Genomic DNA, 25,784 nt, shown 5'->3' with positions numbered 1-25,784 from the left:
ACTGGAATGCAAAAGTAGGAAGTCAAGAAACACCTGGAGTAACTGGCAAATTTGGCCTTGGAGCACGGAATGAAGCAGGGCAAAGGCTAATAGAGTTTTGTCAAGAGAATGCACTGGTCATAGCAAACACCCTCTTCCAACAGCACAAGAGAAGACTCTACACATGGACATCACCAGATGGTCAACACCGAAATCAGATTGATTATATTCTTTGCAGCCAAAGATGGAGAAGCTGTATACAGTTAGCAAAAACAAGACCAGGAGCTGACTGTGGCTCAGATCATGAACTCCTTATTGCGAAGTTCAGACTTAAATTGAAGAAAGTAGGGAAAACCACTAGACCATTCAGATATGACCTCAATCAAATCCCTTATGATTATACAGTGGAAGTGAGAAATAGATTTAAGGGACTAGATCTGATTGATAGAGTGCCTGATGAACTCTGGACGGAGGTTCGTGACATTGTACAGGAGACAGGGACCAAGACCATCCCCATGGAAAAGAAATGCAAAAGAGCGAAATGGCTGTCTGAGGAGGCCTTACAAATAGCTGTGAAAAGAAGAGAGGCGAAAAGCAAAGGAGAAAAGGAAAGATATAAGCATCTGAATGCAGAGTTCCAAAGAATAGCAAGGAGAGATAAGAAAGACTTCCTCAGTGATCAATGCAAAGAAATAGAGGAAAACAACAGAAGAGGAAAAACAAGAGAGCTCTTCAAGAAAATTAGAGATTCCAAGGGAACATTTCATGCAAAGATGGGCTCGATAAAGGACAGAAATGGTATGGACCTAATAGAAGCAGAAGATATTAAGAAGAGGTGGCAGGAATACACAGAAGAACTGTACAAAAAAGATCTTCACGACCAAGATAGTCACGATAACGTGATCACTGACCTAGAGCCAGACATCTTGGAATGTGAAGTCAAGTGGGCCTTAGAAAGCATCACTACGAACAAAGCTAGTGGAGGTGATGGAATTCCAGTTGAGCTATTTCAAGTCTTGAAAGATGATGCTGTGAAAGTGCTACACTCAATATGCCAGCAGATTTGGTCTTACTTTAAGGAGCTCACAATACAGTAGGCAAGACAGAGCAGTAAACTGACAACTCCTACAAGTCCACAACTATTTAGCACCCACCATGTGCAGGACACATAATCTAAAATAACTATTTGGGATTTCCAAAGAGTAGTTTCCAAATGACATTGTTTATCTGTATCACCAACAGACTCAATTTTCAGGTCCTACTCCAGTCATACTGAATGAGAATTTAAGGGCATGGGGCCCCAAAACCTTTTTAAGGTTTTTCGTTTTTATTTTTTTAAAGTTTTCCTGGTGATTTTGATGGCAATCCAAGTACAGGAACCACTGGTTTTCCCCCACAGTGATTCAAAATACTCTGCTGGTGACTGAGAAAGAGACAAAGAGGGCAGGTTTCCCTGCTGAGTAAGCAGAAAGCAGGCTTCCCTGGGCTGCTTCAACCTCCCAGGCAGAGAAAATAAAAAAATAGAAACAATGAGATAAATCAAGGTCAGTCCCTCAAAGGGGAACATTTACAAGTCTCATCCTACAATAAAGTTGAGTTAATATAAATACAAAAATTTCTTGCTCTGATTTTTTTTAAATACCTAAGATGCCAAAGGAAAGGAGAAGGAAATGGCAACCCACTCCAGTGTTCTTGCCTGGAGAATCCCAGGGAAGGGGGAGCCTGGTGGGCTTCCGTCTATGGGGTCACACAGAGTCGGACACGACTGAAGTGACTTAGCAGCAGCAGCAGTAGCAGTAGCAGCAAGATGCCAAAGCAGAGAGCACCCTTGAACATTATTTTATCTCAGTCACATAGTTAAAGAGTTCCCGCCTCACACTGGACATTCAGATGCCTGTAGTACATACAACCCAAACTGGACTGAAAAAACAGTGATAAAATGACGTTTTTTTCACCATCTAAGGCAAAATGAGAAGCAGCAACTCGCTCCTGCACCAGGACAACTTCATGCTTTCCTCAGGACTGGCAAGAGCTTCACATTCACAACTCTTGAAATGCATCACGTAAATACTCATTTCTATTTTGGGCTCATCTTCCTTTTTAAAACTCAGCTTGGCCACACTTTGAGGTATTTTACAAGACATAATTACACAGCAGATCTGACATAAAAACAAAGGGGAAAAAAAATGAGGAAAACTAAACCACCCCATAAAGATATTTTTAAATGTTTCACAGTCTTAAATCTACATGAGTCACATACTAAGTAGAAATACCACCCACAATTACACCTGACCTGCATAGTGTTTTCTTCCAAAAAGTTAAGCATATGTTTCTTAAATGTATTCATTCACTCATTCCATGGGGATTTATAGCACCCACTCTGTGGCAGGCACTGTGATACATATGATAAAGTGGTGATCAAGACAATACCCCTCCTGTCTTAGACCTAAACAGACATTTCTCCAAAGAAGACATACAGATGGACAACAAACACATGAAAAGATGCTTAACATCACTAATTACTAGAGAAATGCAAATCAAAATGACAATGAGGGATCACCTCTCACAGTTAGAATGGCCATCATCAAAAAGTCTACAAGCAATAAATGCTGGAGATGGTGTGGAGAAAAGGGAACCCTCTTACATTGTCAGTGGGAACGTAAATTGGTACAGCTACTATAGAGAACAATATGGAGGTTCCTCAAAAGACTAAAAACAGAACTACCATATGACCCAACAATCCCACTTCTGGGCCATATACCCAGAGACAACCATAATTTCAAAAGATACATGTACCCCAATGTTCATTACAGCACTACTTACAATAGCCAGACACGGAAGCAACCTAAATGTCCACCAGAGGAATGGATAAAGAAAATGTGGTACATATATAAAACAGAATATTACTCAGTCATAAAAATGAATGAAAATGTGCCTTTTGCAGAGACGTGGATAGACCTAGAGACTGTCATACTGAAGTAAGTCGAAGAGAAAAACAAATATAACATCGGTTATATGTAGAATCTAGAAAAATTATTCAGATGAACTAATCTGCAAAGCAGAAATAGACACAGATGTAGAGAACAAACAACATATGGATACCAAGGAGGGAAGAAGGGGTGGGATGAACTGGGAGATGGGGATTGACATATATATGCTACTGCTGCTGCTGCTGCTGAGTCACTTCAGTCGTGTCCGACTCTGTGTGACCCCTTAGACGGAAGCCCACCAGGCTCCCCCGTCCCTGGGATTCTCCAGGCAAGAACACTGGAGTGGGTTGCCATTTCCTTCTCCAATGTGTGAAAGTGAAAAGTGAAAGTGAAGTCGCTCAGTCGTGTCCGACCCTTAGCGACCCCATGGACTGCAGCCTACCAGGCTCCTCCATCCATGGGATTCTCCAGGCAAGAATACTGGAGTAGCTTGCCATTGCCTTCTCCATATATATATATGCTACTATATATAAAATAAATGACTAATGAGAACATATTGTATAGCACAAGGAACTCTACTCCATACTCTGTGGTGACCTATATGGGATGGAAGTCCAAACAAGAGGGGATACACACGCACACACGCATGCTAAGTCTCTTCAGTCATGTCCGACTATTTACGACCCCATGGAAATATAGCTGATTCACACTGCTGTACAGCAGAAACTAACACAACATTGTAAAGCAACTATATTCCAATAAAATTTTTTAAAAAGACAGATGATACCCTTCTGGGCTTTACATCTTAGTCAAAACAGTAACAGACAAAGTGCAACAAGGCCATGGGGTACGTGCCATGCAGTGGAGACCCAGGAAGCTTCAGAAACACACAACGTGGGGACCTAATCCAGCCTGGGCATCGTGAAAAGCTTCCCCTGTAGACTTTGTTAAAAGTGTGATCAGAAAAAAATGTAGGAGCTAGAGAAGGAGAGAGGGAAAGACAGAATATAAGTATATGTGTGTAGACTGGAAGGTTGGGCAGGAAAAGCATAGGGTACAATCAAGGTAGAGGGAACAGCATGAGAAAATGTACAAAAATAAGAAAGAACGTGATACACTTAACTTAGAAAACTTTAAAGGCCAAGTAAAAGACAGTATCAAGAAAGGAGGCCAGAGATGTAAGCACAGAATAGATACACACAGTATCTACCTCATCCAGAACACTCCCATGAATTAGGCAGAAATGGGTCCTTTTGTCCAATTTACAATTAGCTCTAGAACATAGAAGTGCTTTGGCGAATGTCACTGAATCAAAGTCAGGAGTCTGCTGCACTAGATCCATTAGTCTACTGCTTAAATCAGGATTTTGCCTTAGCTCTTAATTATATAAAATTAATAAAAATTTAAGAGAATCAAAATGCATGCTTTCCTTACTTCTGTTTAAGTAATGATACAGTTTAGAAGTTTTGTAGTTTTTATTTTCAATTGAAGGAATTTGGACTAAATAACTTTTGATAGTTTAATGGATATTAGCATCAATAAATTGTTTTTCTGTTCATAACCTCAAATTTTGAGTGCTACTGTAGTTTTTCAAAATATTACCATGAAGATAAACTTGGAACTATACCTGAGTTCTCTGTGTTCTGTTTCCTACAACATAATGTAAGAATTATCTGAAATATAATTTCAATTATCTGAAAAATAATTTCTATTTTAAAATCAAATTATTGGTTTACCCAGAAACAAGAAAAAGATGGGAGGAAAATATGATCTTTCTACATTAAGAACTTCATTTTTTCAGTGTTTTGACTATTAATTCACTCAGAGTCTGGGGACTGTGTAGAACTAACGCTTATCAAGGGACTCCTCAGTATCAGATACTTGCTATTTAATCTGCAATCTCATCTATGCCTTATAATTACTGCAAGATAAACTTATTATTCAGTTCAATTCAGTTCAGTCGCTCAGTTGTGTCCAACGCTTTGCGACCCCATGAACTGCAGCACATCAGACCTTCATGTCCATCATCAACTCCTGGAATCCACCCAAACCCATGTCCATTGAGTCAGTGATGCCATCCAACCATCTCATCCTCTGTCGTCCCCTTCTCCTCCTGCCCTCAATCTTTCCCAGCATCAGGGTCTTTTCAAATGAGTCAGCTCTTTGCATCAGGTGGCCAAAGTACTGGAGTTTCAGCTTCAACATCAGTCCTTCCAATGAACACCCAGGACTGATCTGCTTTAGGATGGATTGGTTGGATCTCCTTTCAGTCCAAGAGACTCTCAAGAGTCTTCTCCAACACCACAGTTCAAAAGCATCAATTCTTCAGATCAGTTCAGTTCAGTCACTCAGTCATGTCCGACTCTTTGCGACCCCATGAATCACAGCACACCAGGCCTCCCTGTCCATCACCAATTCCCAGAGTTCACTCAAACTCATGTCCATCGAGTCGGTGATGCCATCCAGCCATCTCGTTCTCTGTCGTCCCCGTCTCCTCTCACCCCCAATCCTTCCCAGCATCAGACTCTTTTCCAGTGAGTCAACTCGTCGCATGAGGTGGCCAAAGTATTGGAGTTTCAGCTTTAGCATCAGTCCTTCCAATGAACACCCAAGACTGATCTCCTTTAAAATGGACTGGTTGGATCTCCTTGCAGTCCAAGGGACTCTCAAGAGTCTTCTCCAGCACCACAGTTCAAAAGCATCAATTCTTCGGTGATCAGCTTTCTTCACAGTCCAACTCTCACATACATACATGATCACTGGAAAAACTGTAGCCTTGACTAGACAGACCTTGGTTGGCAAAGTAATGTCTCTGCTTTTTAATATACTATCTAGGTTGGTCATAACTTTCCTTCCAAGGAGTAAGCGTCTTTTAATTTCATGGCTGCAATTAGCATCTGCAGTGAGTTTGGAGCCCAAACTGACACTGTTTCCAAATTTAATCTATCCTACCATCCCACACAGCTGGTCTATTGGCAGGTCCTGTCAACTCAGCTCCCCAGATGTTATCTTCAGTCTATTCACTTCTTTCCATCACCATCTTCCCCAGTTCCAGGACAAACCACCAACCTCCTTTCTCTGAACAAGACTCTTAATGGGTCTCCTCACATCATGCCTAATCCCTTCCCAAAACAGTATCCAAAATGGACAGAGGAATCTCTGTGAAAGCAAATTCAGGGCTTGTTACTCTTCTGCTTGAAATCCATAAATAGCTTCACAATCCTTATAGGATAAAAATACAACTTTACCTCCGAGTACTTGCCTCTAGACTTGCAACTTCTCATCATTCCTGTGTCTTTCCTAAGGATCTCCCTCACTCCCTTGACACTACCTCATTCCATCACCCTGTTTTCATAGCCCTCACAACTAACTGAAGTAACTTTGATTTATTCCTTCAACATCGTTTTCCTCCTTTGAATGTAAGTTCCACGAAGGCAAGCACCTTGTTTGACTCCTTCACTGCTGTAACCCTAACGTCTGAATAATGTCTGACTTACAACAGATACTCAATAAATAACTGCTGAATGAATGAATGCAGCACAGTTACTGATACATCCTGTCTTGCCTTTGACTTTAAGAAACAGAAATAAAGTGAGCCATACATTTCTAGCTTAACTTCTATCTGCAGAGAAGTATCTAATACTCTAAAAGTCTTTCCTTTCGGCCAGTTTTTCCAATATAAACAAATCATTACGTGTTTCAGATTGAAGTCTAAAGTTACACAGTGACTCTCCAATTACTCCATGCCACTCCATCAGCATGGTATAATTATTTACTTTAAATGACTAATTAAGCCATTCCTTTCTCCTTACTCAAAACTCTAACCAAGTTAAAGGTGACCTTGTATATACTGAAGAGAATGACAGTCATTCCCAACATAACGGATTTTTTTTTTTCCGTGTCCTAGTCCAATCGCCTTCTAAATTACAGGGTACTTTTTATACCAGTGACTTCCTTGATGGCTCAAACAGTAAAGCGTCTGCCTACAATGCAGGAGACCCAGGTTCGATCCCTGGGTCGGGAAGATCCTCTGGAGAAGGAAATGGCAACCTACTCCAGTATTCTTGCCTGGAAAATCCCATGGACAGAGGAGCCTAGTAGGCTATAATCTATGGGGTCGCAAAGAGTCAGACAGAACTGAGCGACTTCACTTTCACACCAGTAAGGCCATTAAGTCTATTGAACACCTTGATGAGGGTTTAGATACCTAAGTTTGAGGCCAGACATTGGGGAGAATTAACCAGCTCTATAAAAAGAAGCTGAAGTTCACAGGAACAGTAGGTGTGAAGGACATTTCCTTCATACATATGAGAAACATTTTTACCGAGTTACAACATCATAATGATAAGTAACATCAATAATCCAGACACTTCTTTAGAGAACTTGTTAATTCCTGACTTGCCTTGTTGATGAATTCTTGCCTCAGAATCATGACTTTGACAATGATGATGACGGTAGTAGCCATGAAGAGTCAATAAGGACTGATGGTATACTGAACATTCTCCTAAGCACTTGAAATGCATTCATTCAGTCTTCCTCACAATCAGATAAGAGTCACCCAGAAAGTAAATGATGGCATTGACTTTGAACCTGCTGTACCCATGCTCTTAATTACTAGGCTATCACAGCGCCTCTGTCATAATGCTAACAAGGAACCACTAGCTGGTGATGCTGGTAAGACAAACTTTGGGAGGAAAGAAATTGTATCTGTCATCTTGAACTTTGCCCACTAAAGAAAAATCAGGTTACAACATCAACTTAGAATTTTAAAAAGGTGTTATTAAACTTAGACGTAAAACATGCATGATGCTGTGCTCACAAGTTTTAAATGGGAACCACCTATCTTAAAAGGAACTAGAGATTCTAAAGAATGACATTTCAACACACACACACACACAGCTCTAAAGAGGAGGCAAGAGAGCAAGCATCTTGAGAAAATAAGTGTGGTTGCCCAGGGAACTTTCTGAGGGACTCAGATTTCAAAACAAACACACAAAAGATATAAGAGAGGAAACATGTAACAAAGAATGAAATAGATGAGTAACACTGACCTATAAAAAGAATGTCAGAAAAGTTTAACTAAAGCCAGGAATGAGCTGAAGCCTGTGAAAATGCCAAAGATGACAAAAAGGTTAGGCTGCAAAAACAAAAAAAGACATTCAGAGCCAGAAAATGAGTAAAGAATATGATGTCCTTGGCTTTGGGCATGGGATGGACACCATAGCATTGGTATCTGTCAAAAGCTATACAGGATATATGGCTGAGAGTTATGCCAGTGCTGGGTCTACCAATCTGGCTGACTCAGCCATCAGGAAGATTCTAGACACTTACAAGAAGACAATGTACCTTTCTTGAAACACACCAAAAATATGTCACAGAAGATGCACAGCCATCCAACCTTTAATTATTGTCTCCTACAGAGAGCAAATAGGAAAAGCAAAGTAAATATCATTGAAGCTAATCTAAGAAAATGATAATGAGAAACCCCTAAATTATTTCAACCAAGTACAACTCTGGGGCTCTAATTATATTCCTATGTTTCTTAAAGACTAGCAAAACTGTCTTGAAGAATCAAACAATGGTTTTAAACCAACATAAAATGTATCAGTTCAAGTTTTCTTGCCTCAGGGTCTTTGCACTTGCTGTTATCTCTGCCTGGACTGCTTTTCATCCTAGATCGATCTTCCTATAGCTTGCTCTCTCACCTTATTCAGGACTCTCATCACTGGTACCTCCCCAGCCTTCTCTGAACATTCTATGCATATAGCTTGCAACACCCTATCTGTTATTCTCTTCTTCCCAGCTTCATTTTCTTTTCACAGCATTCACCACTTCTTAAGAAGAGATGCTTCTGCATACTTGGTTGTTTCCTGGCTCATTAGAATATAAGCTCTATAGAAATATGTATTTTGTCTCATTCACCATCTTGTCCACAGTACCTAGAACATACCAGGCACTCAACAAGTGCTCGTTGAACAGAAATGAACAACTGAATATGTACATGAGTTGGGACACCTATCTCAGTAATCATTTTATCAAAAAATCATAATAGTATCAAATGATAAGATTAGTATGAACCAATAAAGTTAGGTGGTGGGATTTTTTAAATGTGATTTTAGGCCTTATTAGCATGACAGTAAAATCTCATGGATAAATGAGAATTTCTCAACTTTATTAACCTTCACGATATCCATCTATGGACTGCTCTCTCTGAATTTCTGATCCAGGAGGTATGGTTTAAAATTTGGCCATCTTTTTAAAGGAGCAACCACTGCTTACTTCTTATTAAGAAATGGTGGCTAGGACTTCCCTGGTGGTGCAGCAGATAAAACTCCACCTGCCAATGCAGGGGATACAAATTTGGTCCCTGATCTGGGAAGATCCCACGTGCTGTGGAGCAACTAAGCCCATGTGCCACAACTACTGAGCCCATGTGCTGCAACTACTGAAGCCTAGGCCTAGAGCCTGTGCTCTGCAACAAGAGAAGCCACGGCAAATGAGAAGCCTGTGCAATGCAATGAAGAGCAGGCCCCAGCTCACTGCAACTAGAGAAAGCCCGTGCAAAGCAATGAAGACTCAGTGAAGCCAAAAATAGATAAAGTGTTGAAAACAAAAGATCCAGGGGCTAGACAAATGGAGATGGCCATATCATTAGGCTTTGTCAACCAATGTTCTATGCATACCTAAAAGACTCTTGGCAAGGTCTGGTAACACAACTCAAAAATAACATGAGCCGGCCGTTACCAAGGTTGGTTTCATGTTTTATTTATAGAGGAGACTGACCAGAAGCATGCAGGAGATAACAGTCCATAACCCAATATGTGCCCTTGGCCAATTCACAGGTGAGAAAAGCTGATCTGTTACTCCTGTCAATGTCCTTGCTTCTGTCAACCCAGGGATCTTTGGGGGAGTCCCTATACTGCCACAGTCTGGAAAAGGGATGTGTTCGTCCTGGAAAAGAAGTGACAACTCGGGAGAACTGACTTCACATATTGGAAGTGAGGTGGGGGAAAGCCACGAGTCATAAAAAGAGTTTTATTTTGCTCCTAAATCTTACCTCTAAGATGACTCAACATGAAAAAGAGAAGCCGAACGAGAGCACTGAACCAGGAGCCACGAGACCCAGGTTGCTCTGCTCTAACACTGCAAGTACTAACCAGTATGACCTATACAAGCCATCTCTCCCCGACCCCCAACACCCACCAGGTCTCAGTTTCCCAAATGTAAATGACGTAACACCTGCCCGTCCTGAACAACCCAGCCACACAAGACATGTCCAACCGGGAAAGTTCAAAAAGGGCTGCATCTCACAGATTATCAATGTTGCTGAAGTCATTCTTTCTGGAGAAAAGGCAGGAACGGGCAACTGGTGTTCTCTAAGCCAGTGTTTCCTTTTTTATTTTAAAGACTTCTCTTGCATATCAACAAATTTCACTAAGCACACCATTCACTTACCCAGGAGGGGGTAGGAGAGGGAGAGAGACCAGCACCTGATTAGGAAACATGAAAATAACCACAAGCATTGTGCAATGATAAAGTACTAAGGGAGCCACACCCTCGCGAAGAAGAGAAGTGCAGTTGTGCGCAAGGCGTTACTACTCAGACGGCAGAGAAGGCAAATAAACATTTTAGACTAGTGCATATTTTACAAGAATTTATTTGTTTTCTGAGTCTAAGCTCACCTTCACAGAATCCTCGGTTTTTGCCACTATAAATCTAACAATGGGCAGCACCCAAGTACACTCAGCCTACACAAATGAAACAAATTTATGCCTAAAAAAGTCTTTAAAACCCTTGAGTATCTCCACTCTCAAGCAAACAAATTTCAAACAAGCTATGGGCCCTGAATATTTTACCTTATTTCACTGAGTAGAAGATCTCACTGACTGTAAAATGCCCATTATACAGACTGAGAATGAAAAATAAAACAAACTGCCAACTAAACTATAAAATGATGCTTTATCATTTGAAATTTTTTATCTTTCCTAAAAGCCTTTTAAAACTTACATTGATTTTTTAAATCATATATAGTTCTTATAGATACATTATAAAGAAATAAATTGGTTAGGCTTACCCCTAAACTTTCTTCATTTGCAGAGTCTCAATCTCCAAATCAATTTTGACTAGGTGTCCCCAGTCTCTGGGCTTCTGACACAAAGTCATCCTCTGTGCTGTTAAGAGGGATCTCATGTTTGCGGTTTTTTCTGAGTCACTGACACACATTCTGCAAGTTCTGTCACAGAGCCACACTTAACGGCAATCGTATCACAATTACGGGCTCACCAACCAAGTGGAAGATACATCCTGATCCCAGAGACATCCAGATGTGCATTTTGCTATCAATAAAACGTACTATATATTCCACTTTCACTTTTCTTTCAAAACATACTGTATAATTCATAATAAAATCAGTTACGACATATAACTTTATAATTACTGAAATATATATATTTTCCCAGGGACCTCATTGGTGCAGTTCTGTTCTCTATTCCTTATGGCTGGATTTGGAACCTACTTTACTCTGTCTTCTCTCTCACCTATTATATCCAACTACGTCCTTTTCAGTCCTCATTTCTCACTGCCCAAGGCACTTACCCCTTGCTCTTGGTCCCACTGCCATATCTTTGTCCAGACTTCAGTCCATTTCACACATTTAAGGATTACAGTCCCTAAATGCCCCTCCCTCCTGAAGTCTCTCTGCAATCCAACACATTAGAATTGATCATGAATTACTTGCTCAAGCACTTATTCGGGGGGTCAAAACATTCATTTCGGTTTTAACTTGAAAAACACGAACAAGCTTTTTGGCCACCCCATATATTGGCTCCCTTTGTTCAAACATCAGACTTATTTGAAGACCCACATAATCTGACCTCACTCAACTTATCAAAAAAAATTTTTTTTGGCTGCACAACACAGTATTCAGGATCTTAGTTCCGTGACCAGGGTTTGAACCCATGCCCACTGCAGTGGAAGGAAGGAGCCTTAACCACTGAACTGCCAGGCAAGTCCCTTAACTTATTGAAATTTTATTTCCCATTTTCTTCACAGATATGGCCTGATACTCAGGCTGTCCTTCCATCTTCTGTGCCCACCATAAGCATTCCAAACATCACATCTTTGCTTATGCTGTCTCCCCCTCCACCAATCCAGCTCTAATCCCTTTCTCTTGATGAAGTCTTCCTTGACTTTCCCAGGCCCTGTGGACTTCTGTATTCTTGCTACACTAATGGTAAGTCTATTTTGGCTTTCAATTCAGTTGCTCAGTTGTGTCTGACTCTTTGCGACCCCATGGACTGCAGCACACCAGGCCTCCCTGTCCATCACCAACTCCCAGAATTTACTCAAACTCACGTCCATGGGGTCGGTGATGCCATCCAACAATCTATCTCATCCTCTGTTGTCCCCTTCTCCCCTGGCCTTCAATCTTTCCCAGCATCAGGATTTTTTTCAAAAGAGTCAGTTCTTCGCCTCAGGTGGCCAAAATATTGGAGTTTCAGTTTCAACATTAGTCCTTCCAAGGACTATTTTGGCTTTCGACTGTAAGTATCTTTATTCTTCTTCCCTATGCGACCATCAGCTTAGACTCAACAAAACTGAACAATCTCAGGGCTCAATCTCTCACCAAGCTGGCATCCAAGTCGTCCTAGTCCGTGTTCCTCTCAGCCATTTGCTACTGTATCCCTCACGTTCCCCATCACCAACCTCAGTCAGCTGGCACCAGAGCTTAGTCCATACTTCATAATCACAAGAAGCAGCAAATCATCCACGTCCCATACCATGGCCACCAACAGTCTAGATGTGTTCCTGCGGAATACTCGTTACTTAAGGTCTGTCTATTCAAGGCTTTGGTTTTGCCAGTGGTCATGTATGGATGTGAGAGTTGGACTGTGAAGAAAGCTGATCGCCGAAGAACTGATGCTTTTGAACTGTGGTGCTGGAGAAGACTCTTGAGAGTCCCTTGGACTGCAAGGAGATCCAACCAGTCTATTCTAAAGGAGATCAGTCCTGGGTATTCATTGGAAGGACTGATGCTAAAGCTGAAACTCCAATACTTTAGCCACCTCATGCGACGAGTTGACTCACTGGAAAAGACTCTGATGCTGGGAGGGATTGGGGGAGGGAGGAGACGGGGACGACAGAGAACGAGATGGCTGGATGGCATCACCGACTCAATGGACATGAGTTTGAGTGAACTCCGGGAGTTGGTGATGGACAGGGAGGCCTGGCGTGCTGTGATTCATGGGGTCGCAAAGAGTTGGACACGACTGAGTGACTGAACTGAACTGAAGGATCACTCAGGTTGAGCAGACTAGGCTATCCTGTTAGGAAGGGGCAGTTACAAGAAGCCTGGGAGCCTTCTGAGAAATAAATGTGCTTTATCTATTTATGTCTATGATGCCTGGGTCAGACCAACTCATGCTGACTTGGAACTCCAGAGGAGAAAAAAATCTGTTGAACCATACTTTTATATGACTTAACCACTAAAATATTCTGGCCCCAACTTTTGGGCATGACAGCAACTTTACTTAGAATATTTCACTCAAACAATTATCAGACTATTAAGAGAGAGAATATAGTAGTGGGTTGAGAATAGAAACTCTGGAGCCAGACTGCCTCCACTGAAGTCCCAGACTCACCACTTATTAGCTGTGTGACCTTGGACAAATGACTTTCAAGTCCCAGTGCACTGGTTTTCTCATCTGTAAATTGAGAATAAAACAATATTACTTGTCACACAGGACTGTCCTAAGAATTTTAAAAAGAAAATTCCTAGAAGTGTCCAGTGCAGACCAAGTGCTCAATAATGATAGTCTCAGCTGATATTTTTTTAATTTTATTTTTACTTTTAAAGGCATAGCTGGAAGATCTGTTCTAAATACAAGACAAAGCCTGGCTTCCCTGACATCCTTTCTTCAACCCATAAATAGTACTTTTTAAAAAGTAGTATTTTTATTTACTGTCTTGTCATCAACTTTCTTCTCTTCCAGGTTATATTCTCTCCTCTGGGGGTGGTATCAACCTAGCTTTCCTCATGAGTTCCAGACCTATGGTCTAAGGCACATTTAGAGGTCTTCTGACATCTTTCCCTGGATGAGCCTTCCACAGGAACCTCAAATGTAACATCTCTCTGCTGGCTCACCACTACCTAGGAAATACATATAAATCCCTCAGCCCTTCTTATGTACAGCTCACATGACATTTTTTTAAAGTATAGTTGATTTACAGTGTTGTGTCAATCTCTGCTATAGAAAAGCGACTCAGTTTTACACATATATACCTTCTTCCTTAATATTCTTTTCCATTATCCTTTATTCCAGGAGACTGAATATACTTCCCTCTGCTATACAGCAGGCCCCTCGTGTTTATCCATTCTAAATGCAATAGTTTACATACCAACCTCAAATTCCTAGTCCACCCCTCTTCCTCTCCCTCAGCAACCACATGTCTGATCTTTGTGTCACATGGTATTTTTAAACTGATTTTAATTAGAGGATAATTGCTTTACAATGCTGTGTTGGTTTCTGCCATAGAACAAAGTGAATCAGTCATTACATCTATTCCCTCCCTCTAGAACATCTCTCCCACCCACCCCTGCATCTCACCCATCTAGACTGCCACAGAGTACATGACATTCTTAAACTGCCATTCCTTTCAACTTTCCAGGCTTTGGCTCATGCTAGTCCCTTCACCCAGACTCTCATTTTAAAGTAAATTCCCCTGGAAGCATTTTTCCTGCTTTCTATCAAGATACCTTTCTCTTTCCTCCAGATTCTAAGTACTCTATTTCAAATATTCTAGTATCATAGCCCTTATCACCTTGCATGATAGTTATTTGCTTCTCTATAAGAGCTTAGTAAAGACTTCATATTATATTCATTTCTGCAGACCTAATGCCTAGTACAGTGCCTGACAGATGTTTTCAAATTGATTAATAGGCCTCTGAGCCCAGGCAAACCTTTACTAGATGTTTTAAATATTTAACGCAAATTAACATTTCCATCTGTGGGGACTCCAAAAGCTTCTTGACAGATGGGAAGTGAAGGGAAGTAAATGAGACATATATGCAAAGATGAGTGACTCCAATAAATATTAGTTCAGCAGACAGAATTATTATAAGAAATGCATTTGCATTTCTCTGGCACTGTCATATTTTTCTCGAGGATTGGGGCCCTTGGGCACTGGTCCTGCAGTCACTAATTGAAATGTATTTTCGTGATCTTTGGTTGGAGTTGTTTTGTTGATTTATACAGCAAGCACCTTGCTTAATTGAATTATACAAGTGCTCTGTTATATAAGGGCATCAAATTTCCACTTCACAACTCAAGGGGCTATGGTGGAAGGAACCACTCAGCACTGGATAACACTAAATAGTTGAATATTCTGGCAGTACTGGTCACAACAGGAAATTTCAAATGATCAGCCTCTCTGATACCTGCCTGCAGCCATACAGGGAAGTGATTCCGTTTTACCTTTAGGAATCCTTTGGGTATGGTTCAGAGGAAAACAAACAAACAAGTACAAAAAAACTTCCATGTGGGGATAAAACATCACAAAAAGCAATAAATTGAATCCCTATATGGCAGTTAAAGTATCAACAATATTGACATTACAAATCATGCCACTAGCACAGACATGATGTTTACCTCTCCAAAATCTTTTCAGCAGCTTTTGCTTTCAATGCCTCGCAACACCGAAGCAATGATGCCAGGGACAGGCAAAGTGCCTAGTAGAAACAGACTGCAGGGATGCAAAGCTAAACTCTTCCATCCCCTACTACTTTCCTATTTTCTTTAGTGTCTCTAAACCCTGCTAATGTGTGATTAACTTTCTTTCTTCAATGTGTGATTAAGGAACAACCTGCTTATGTATTGTGCCCATACTACGCACTGTTCAGTTACACAAAGTTAATTCAAAAACATACACAAAAGGTATATGCCCAGCACTGCACAAGCCACTCAAGATGTCAATGATACAAATGAACTTCTTTACAAAACTGAAACAGACTCACAGACTTAGAAAACAAACTTGTGGTTACCAAAAGGGAAAGGAGAGGGGAGGGATATGAACATATACATACTATATATAAAATAGATCAAGAGCAAGGACCTATTGTACAGCATGGGGGACTATATTCAATATCATGAAACCTATAAGGCAAAAGAATCTGAAAAAGAAGATATATATATATACACAATTGAATCACTCTGCTATACACTTCAAACTAACACAACATTGTAAATCAACTACACCTCAATTTTTAAAAAATCACCTGTTTAAAATGTGTAAATTAAGTAAAGATACATAAACATATAAATTAAGTATGATACATCCTTCGAGCAAAGAATTCAGGGGCAAGCAGAGGCCTAGTCAGGCCTGTCCCTCAGCTTGAGTGCAGTTCACCCCACGCTTATCCCCGACTTTGGCGCTCAATGAATGTACTTTTGTATGTCCTCAACACACTGTGCCTCCTCTTAGACCACACGGCCCCGGAGGCTGCATCTCACTCATGCATTGTCCCCAGGGTAGCCTTGATCCCTTAACAGCTCTGATCTCATTTCCAAATTCTTTCCCTCTCCTTCACTCCACTCCAGACACACTGACCTTCGTGCTATTCCCCAACACGCCAAGGAAACACATGCTTCAGGGTCTTTACACTTCGTATTCCTTTTGCCTTGATCACTCTTCTCCTAGATGTTTGCCTAGCTTTCTTCCTCACGTTCCCTTCTGAGTGAGACCTTCCTCGACCACTTTTAAAACCACAAGTTGTGTACCAGAGCATTTTTTTAATCAGCCTGCCATGCTTTTTCTTCATAACACACATCACTAACACAACCCAAATTTCAATCATCTTGCTCAATTGCCTGTCTCACCCCATCACCCAAACGCAAGCTCCCAGGACGGGGAAATGCTTTTACTACATATATGACACCTAAAATGGGTACCAATGCACACATAAGGGATTAATAACTATGTGCTGGATAAACCATAAGATCTCTAAAAAATAGCATGATATAATCTGTGCTCTCAAGGAAATTAAAATTTCTGGGGACTGAAGGGCAAAACTATGTTTTTGAAAGCCCTGTGCTGTGCTATACTCAGTCGTGTCTGACTCTTTGTGACCCCACGGACTGTAGCCCCCCAGCTTCTTCTGTCCATGGGGTTCTCCAGGCAAGAGTACTGGAGTGGGTTGCCATTTCCTACTCCAGGGGATCTTTCCAACCCAGGGATCGAACCTGAGTCTCCTGCAATGCAGGTGATTTATTTACTGCTGTGAGCCACCAGGGAAGTCCCTTTTGGAGGCCAATGGACACTTGTTTCTTCTGCCTTTGAGGGGGTGATGTGTCTTCCACTATATAAAGTCTTTCAGGATGATAAATCCAGGTGTCTGACCCTCTACTCGGGCAGCCAAAAGGGCAGATCCTTCCACTCTCTGCACTGGTAAGGCTGGGCTGAGTCCATCACACCATCTTTCCCTATTTGCTTCACAGTTGTGGAAGCAGCAACTAAGGTTCCTTCAGTTCAGCCTGGCTTGCCTATCAGATTGCTCCTGTGATGGAACCTTTCACCAGATTTCTCATCCCTCATCTGTGTGATACTGCCTTGGTTTCCATTTCCAGACCTGGTTTTCCAGGCTGTAGTGAATCTAATGAGCTACACACAGCCTCTGCCAAAATTCTTTTAGCCACAATCACTTCTAATGTTTTTACCTAAAGAGCCTCAGCTAACACAACACAAAAAAGAAAGCAATGCAGAGCATCAGTATTAAGTGACAATTAAGTTTTCCTATTTGGATCAGAGGAAGATGTAAATCCCATGGGCCTCATGTAAGGTGTGTAAACAGTCCTTGTCTTTGAAAATAAAGGATCTGGATGGGTAAAGAAGTTAAAGGCTAGGGGAACAGAGGCAAAATGAGCATTTTTAGAACTCCTACAATGAGTCAGACAGTCTGTGAAACAACTTACTGAAGAACACACAACTAGTAAAGAATTGGTAGAGCTTAGATTGGAGGCAAGATCTCAATGTTGTTTCAAGGGGACATAACATTGAGGGACTAACAGAAGAACCATTTCATTGGAGGGGAGCTGAAAAAGATTTGAGATTAAATATGAGGTAGTAAAAGGTATAGCATTTAAAAGTAAATCTTCAGGTTATGACTATTCATTTATGAATATGATTCAAGAATAAAAGTGAGGCTAAAGGCATACATTTGGTAACAGACACAAATCTGAATATGAAATAGTGAATGAGTTCTTTAAAATAGTAATGTATTTATGCATACTAATGGCAACATCTTCCATATGTATATTACTCTTCACACAATTTTTTTGAGTTCCATCAAACCCCAATGACTCATCAGGTGCTGGAATGAGGTATTCAATGTAAAGAATAATTATTCTTTGCTTTTCATTTTTCAATTACTTTAAAAAATTATACACACATACACATACACACACATAAACAGAGAAAGACTGTGTGTGCACCATAAGTTACATTTTCCATTTGCATTACTCTGTCCAGTTCTTCAATACCTTTCTTTGAAACAATGCATCTTCCCTCCCCAATCCCTTCATATGGGCTTAGTTCACAAATAAATGGAGAAAATAAACTCTAAAGTATTTTGAAGACAAGTATTTTACTTTGTTAGAAGTGTCATTCCCAGGCAATCAATCTGCAAGAAAGTCTAAAAGCCAGTTGCCTACACAGAAGTTTAAATATTTATTCGGTTTAAGTGTTTAAAGCATTAGCAGAAAAGGAATACTTTCAATAAATAAGAGGTGATGAAATGGATCTGGGAAAGAAAGCAATGACTGAAATCCGATTTCTTCTACCTTCTCCTGAAGATATGGTATCTTTACCTTAAGACCATGTAGCCAGAAGTGGTCTAATGCATTCATTCCCAATGTGATAGATAAAACAGGTTCAGCACATCTTGAGAGACAAATGGCTTTGATTTGGCAATTGGCTAGCTGAAATCATCAAGGAGCAGGTCTGAACAAATTCATAACAAAAAGCACAGCAAGGGAAACAACTACTGGTTGAATATCCTTGACTAAAGGAGATGCACCAACATCAGCAACACAAATGTTTGCCCAAGGGGACACTTCACACATGTTTCTGAGAAACCAGAATGACTCCTGAGATGATGAGGAGAAGCTGGCAAATGCCATCTATTCTATGTGGACTGAGGAACTGGGTTAAAGAGACATTTTCCACCCAGTTTCAAAGAAACTATTGGTCTTGCTTCATTGCCAACTGACCCCAACACCTGCCTCTACGCATAATTTAGCAAAGACAGATTTAATCAGATATTTTACAGAAAGTTTTCTTGCATTAAACAAGAAATAATTTAGGGCACTACAGAGTCCTTTGGGCATCCAGCAATATAAGGCTGCATAATTTTCCTGAAAAGGTCACCTATGCTCTTCATGATTGTGGTGGTTTAGCCACTAAGTCATGTCTGGACTGTAGCCTGACAGACTCCTCTGTCCATGGGATACTCCCCAGACAAGAATACTGGAGTGGTTGCCATTTCCTTCTTTCCAATGTTTTTCCATGGTAGGTAGCATATTCCAGAACAGATATTGGAAATTTACATGGGAACAGGGGAAGATGGATTTTCCTGTCTTCATCCGTCTTTATTCTAGAAGCTGTGTAGCATAATGCTTAAGCACAGTGGGGTAGCGAGACTGGTATCTCAGTTCAAATCTGGCTCTGACACCAAAACAGACTTTAGGACTGTTAACTTACAAGTTGCATTATTTGTAACATAAGAATAAAGATGGTGCCTGTTACTTTTTAACTTCCCAATAAATATTAATAACATTTTCATTAAAATTCAGGTGTACGTGCTTTAGGGGAAAAAAAAAAGACATCAAATTTGAGAAATTTAGTCCCCCCTCCACCACTCCACTAATAAGGAAGTGGTAGCCCAGAGAAGTGAAATGACTTTCTTGAGAGGTCACAGCTAAGTGGCCTCATGGTAAAGACAGTCATACAAAACCCATGTCTCTACATCTGGCCCAGTATGCATTCTACTGTAGCATAAGTTGATGAAGCCAGAATCACACTTCATTTAATAAGTATTTATTAAACATCTTCAATGGTCAAAACCATTTTCCTCTCTGCCTTTATCATCATACTCAGGAGTCAACTGCCCTCAAGTTGTGTTCTTTCTTCTCATCCAACCAGCTAGTCATTTTTACAGAGGTGGAAATGATTGACTTCAGTACTTGTACAGGCCCTAACACATACTACACATACAAGAAATACTCATTCAGTGATTTAACTTATGAAATTTCCTATTCAAAAACAAAAGAAATCAATCCAAAATTTTAGCGAATCTCCATCAGGGAGCTAATGGAGAAAACATTTCTTTGAAAGGAACCATCTCCAGGTACCTCTGAAACATACAATTCACAAGTATCAACACACTCAGAAGGCCTTATGAAAAGCACATGACATCAGAGAAAGCCACTAAATGTTGACTGAGGGATGTCTGCAAGAACCTCAAGGAAAATTCACCCACTGCAGCTTGGCAATGTTTTAAACACCATAGTGTTTTCTACTAAAGTACTCTTACCAATAACCACAGGATCTTTGTACAGTTTTAAATATCAGTTCAAAATGACATATTTAGCCAAGTTACAATGCATTATAAAAGGCACTGTCACAGAACAAGTTATAAAAACAATATAAAAAAGTACTGTACATGTGTTAAACACTTAATGGAGGAAAATACATTTTATGCTAGTCACTGAGGTACAGGTCTAGTGTACTTAAGAGATGGGTTTCTGTATAATATTTCTTAAGAGCTGTTATACTCACAGAAAAGCAACTTTAAAAAAATCCAGACTTCTGTACTCAAAGTGTATGCATAAGCTAAAAGTGAACTCATGAACAGCCACTGATGAATGAAAGTCTAATTCATTTTAGGATAAAGATACTAGAATACTGAAACAAAATGTGAGAAATATTATCTCACCAGCCAGGTCACATTGATGGCAGAAAAATAGCCTTGCATGAAGTCTTAGCCTGAGCAGAAAAGACGGTTTAAGAGCTGTGGCAGGGAGGCTGGAACACCCATGTGACGTTCACTATTGCCCAGAAGCAGCCCCAGGAGCTGTTTATCTGCCACCAGGCAGAGGGCTGACGGTCTGGAAAGTCAAACGATCAACACTTTGGTGTTATTCCCAAGTAAAGGAAAGGCATTCTGGGATTAGGTAGGAGAATCTGTTTGTATCCTACTCAGTTAACATATTGAAACACTCAGAAAAATAAGACAGACTACTCAACTAATTTCCAAAGCATACTAAAAACATCATTCTTCTTCTGAAGCAAATGTAGAATCATCCCCTAGTTAATCCTCTGTTTTTCCATCTCATAGACTGCTTAATAACTCTCATTTAGAAAAGAAAATAGAGAAAAAAGGTTTCCCCACATCATCTGGTGCCCCTTATATATTCCCTACTTTAACAGTAACTTATTTCAGAAATGTCGCTGACAAGCGAAAGCAGCAGCCACCAGTCTGGCAATGAGAAACCATCAAATACACACACACACACACACACACACACACACACACGTATATGTATGGATGTATACATATATGTGCATATGTATATATTTGATGGTTTCTCATGTGTATATATTATACATGTATATATGTACGTACATATATGTATATGTGTACAATGTGTGTATGTGTATGCATATGTACACATATACATGTGTACATGTGTGTATACGTGTATACATGTATGCATACATGTGTGCATACACACATACTCTCACCCCAATACAAGAATGTATCACTGGCAGAATTACAATTGTCTTTTATGCCCAAGAGCTGTGTTCACACAAATTAATGGACTTGTCCAAGATCATGCAATTACTGAAAGGAAGATCCAAGATTTAAATATAATGTCATCATTCTCTACCATAGGGCATCTTATGTAGGGTAAGTAGGGCATCTTGTGGACACATGACCTCCAAAAACCATAGAAAATAAGCTGGAGTGATGTAATTTTACACAGATGATGTATGACTGAAATCTATGGTACCCACTTCAGGAGATTAGGTTTTGACATTTATTAAGACCATCTAGTCAAGGCTATGGTTTTTCCAGTGGTCATGTATGGATGTGAGAGTTGGACTGTGAAGAAAGCCGATCGCCAAAGAATTGATGCTTTTGAACTGTGGTGCTGGAGAAGACTCTCGAGAGTCCCTTGGACTGCATGGAGACCCAAGCAGTTCATTCTAGAGGAGATCAATCCTGGGTGTTCATTGGAAGGACTGATGCTAAAGCTGAAACTGCAATACTTTGGCCACCTCACGCGACGAGTTGACTCATTGGAAAAGATCCTGGTGCTGGGAGGGATTGGGGGCAGGAGGAGAAGGGGACAACAGAGAATGAGATGGCTGGATGGCATCACCAACTCTGTGGACATGAGTTTGAGTGAACTCCGGGAGTTGGTGATGGACTGGGAGGCCTGGCGTGCTGTGGTTCATGGGGTCGCAGAGAGTTGGACACGACTGAGTGACTGAACTGAACTGAACTGAAGACAAAGACAGAATTTCATATAAGGTTTCTGGTGTGGTTCACTATAAATTCATTCTTCCCATGCTATTTCAATAAAGCATAATTCTACACACGACTTTCAAATTAAATGATTTTGTTGATGTCCTCTCTGAAGTCCAGGAGTAACAAAATATATCATCTTCAAAAAGCAAAATACTGATTTTTAACTTACATTATGAGAACTCTAATAGCAGATTTCTTACTAGTGATTTACACATACTGTGCCATTGTTCAGGGAGGACAAAATCTATTTCAAACATTTCCATTAGGACTGGGATGATCTGACAACCAAATTAAAAACATTAATATGAAAGAGACTAAATTCTACAGAGTAGCTACTGCATGCCATACTTTGTGCTGATGGTCATATATATCACCATATACTATATCTCTCTCCAGACAAACTCACTACAATTTTATGGGGTAGTGATTATTAAATTTGTTGGATGGATAAGGAAATGAAGGATCAAGAGATATTTTTAAAAGTAACTCAGCGGAAGTTACTCACCTAATAAGAACTTAGTTTCAAACCAAGATATTTAACACTAAAGAACTTAATTTTAACCACTACATAATGACAACATATTGACTTGGCTTTTCCATTTACTAAGCTATTTAAAGAAATCAAGATTTTTCTTTTCCCCTCATAGATCTCTACAGGCAGAGTACTCTATAAGGGTACTTTGTCTTAACTAAAGAGCAAAATTTACATTAAAGATCTAATATTCCATGTTACCTTAGAGAGAAGATTATTTATATGTATATATATGCATATACACATATGTGTTTGCATACACACACACACACACACACATATATACATTTCTCTTTTCACCTTTCATTCCTTGCTCTTATCTGATTCCTGTTTGTGCTGTGTGTTAGTCACTCAGTAGTGTCTGACTCTTTGAGACCCCATGGACTGTAGCCCACCAGCCTCCTCTGTCCATGGAATTTCTTGGGGCAAGAGTACTGGAGTGGGCAGCCATTCCCTTCTCCAGGGATCTTCCCAACCCAGAGATCGAACCTGGGTCTCCCACACTGCAGGAGGATTCTTTACTGTCTGAGCCACCAGTTTAACTCTTGGCAATGAGATACTGGTGCCCCCATTACCTATACAATCAATCATGTGTAAAAATTAAAAAGAATAAGATGGGGATATGTGGACTGTTACTTTCCTAAACTGAAATAACATGAAACTAGACACCTGAAAGAACTGATACTCATACGTAAAAATGCTAGTCATTTTGACCAGTGTTTCTCTTATAATCTCTCTCCTACAGACAAGCCAAATCACGTGAAAGACTTTTAAACTTTTTAGGAAAGTGAGGAAATGCTAATGAATGAGAAGGCAGTAACAGAGCTCCAGCGCCATTATCCTCTTTGCACGAGTTACTGCTGCCTGGCAAACGGGAGTGAGTATCAGTGACTAAACACAAATCTCTAAAGGTGAGAACTCATGGTCCCATAATTGCTCTCTCCAATTGGAGGAAACAGTGGGGAAAAGAGGAATGAGAGAAATATTAATGTGTTAAACAAAATGCCAAAAGGAATACTACAAGGAAATGGTTTGGGGGAAGTTAGACGTCCTAACTTGCCAAAACCAATGAGACTGTGCACCCTACTCTGAATATGAATGCCCAGCACCCCCTAGTGGCTGGTGCACATTTATAAAAAATATTCTAATCAAGAGCATTCATCAAATCTTGTTCATAGAAATAAGACTCCAGATACAACTTACCTCCTTCCACTTGAAATGGCTTGAGAGGACACTATTCTTTGCCCCACACCACTAGAAACCATCAATTCCTCTAGGACATATATGTGTTAGAAAGTGTTAGTTGCTCAGTCATGTCTGACTCTTTGCAACCCCATGGGCTATAGACTGCCAGGCTCCTCTGTCCAAGGGATTCACCAGGCTAGAATACTGGAGTGGGTTGCCATTTCCTTCTTCAGGGGATCTTCCTAACTCAGGGATCGAACCCAGGTCTTCAGACTTGTAGGCAGATTCTTTACCGTCTGAGCCACCAGGGAAGCCCCATATGTGTTAGAAGTGGGGATAGATAATGAAGGCAAGAAGTACAGGATCAAGGGGCTTCATGTGAAATTTTTCCTGGGACCTCACCAGTTCTGGAGCTTCTGCTGAAGTCCTCTGCACCTTAAACGGCTGCACTTCATACCCATCTAAACACATTCAAACACAAGAATCCAAACCATAAAGCAACTAATGCTAAAAACTAAAAACATTTTTGCTTCCTAAAATAATCTGATAGAATGAGGCACATTTATATCAAATATTGACAAGTTTCCCAAATTATTTATGAATGTAATTCTATTCATTTAGTAAGTTAAATATTTATTCACCTCTTATTATGTGCCAGGCTTTATTCTAGACACAGTAGTAGACAAAACAGAAAACAAAAGTCCTTACTTTCATTGAGCTGACATCTTAGAGGAAGAAATAACAACATATTTAAAATATGCAGTTTATTGGATCATATACATGCTAAAGGGAAAAATTAGGAACAGGCAGATATAAATTACTATGGAGGCTTAAAAAAAAATGAGACTTGGAAGAACACCAATGAAAAGACTTTTGAATAAAGACCTAAGGTGAAAAAGTGAACTATGTATATGGTGGTGGAAAATCATACAGAGGCTGCACAGCAAATGCAGAGGCCCGAAATCAAGAACATAACTGAATGGATTCAAGGAGCATCAGAAGGGTCTGGGTGGCTGAAATGGGCTGCATGAGAGGAAGAGAAGCTCAATACAAAATCGTCAAGAAAGCTGTATCATGCAAGGGCCTTTATGAGGACTCTGGCTTTTACTCTGGTTGAGGCAGGAAGCCATCACAGGATTTTCAGCAAAGGAGAGATATGATCTGACAATGTCTTACAAGATCACTATAGCTTCCATATCGAGAACAGACCTCAAAAGTGGGTATAGAAAAGGGGCAGGACATAATTACAAAGACCACCAAGAGGTCTCCGACAGTGAGAGGTGGTGGTGGCTTACACTAGCATGGTCACAGTGTAGTGGTGAAAACACTGGTTGGATTCTGAATATATATTGAAGGTAGAACTGATAAGGTGTGGAATGTAAGAAACAGAGTGGAGTTGAGGATGATACCAAGATTTCAGCCTGAATAATCCAGTAGAGAACTGCCCTTAATTAAATGGAGAAGACTGCAGGAAGAGTAAGTTTAGGGAAGATATCAGGAGTTCAGTTTTAGCCATGTAAAGTCTGAGACCTCTATTGAGATCACACACTTGGAAATGGAAATAACAAAAAAT

At 40.3% G+C, this 25,784-nt stretch overlaps 1 protein-coding gene across 5 annotated transcripts in view; it reads right to left on the bottom strand.

The window, feature by feature from the left end:
- Positions 1–25,784, bottom strand: part of ANO4 (anoctamin 4) — a 473,781-nt gene that overhangs the window by 309,595 nt on the left and 138,402 nt on the right. For 4 of the 5 annotated variants that reach the window (XM_055395518.2, XM_055395515.2, XM_055395519.2 and 1 more), the window contains exon 4: positions 13,550–13,612. The exons of the other annotated variant lie outside the window; for it this stretch is intronic. In XM_055395518.2, coding sequence (XP_055251493.2) covers positions 13,550–13,612 — 63 coding nt within the window. The remainder of the gene's footprint in view (positions 1–13,549; positions 13,613–25,784) is intronic. 5 annotated transcript variants of the gene reach the window in all.

The sequence above is a fragment of the Moschus berezovskii genome, chromosome 6, assembly GCF_049115385.1.
Source record: "Moschus berezovskii isolate FMDL1 chromosome 6, NW_MosBer_1.0, whole genome shotgun sequence".
In the NCBI taxonomy this organism is placed as follows: Eukaryota; Metazoa; Chordata; class Mammalia; order Artiodactyla; family Moschidae; genus Moschus; species Moschus berezovskii.
The sequence above is the reverse complement of the archived record's forward strand: the minus strand, read 5'-3'. Positions and strand labels throughout refer to the sequence as shown.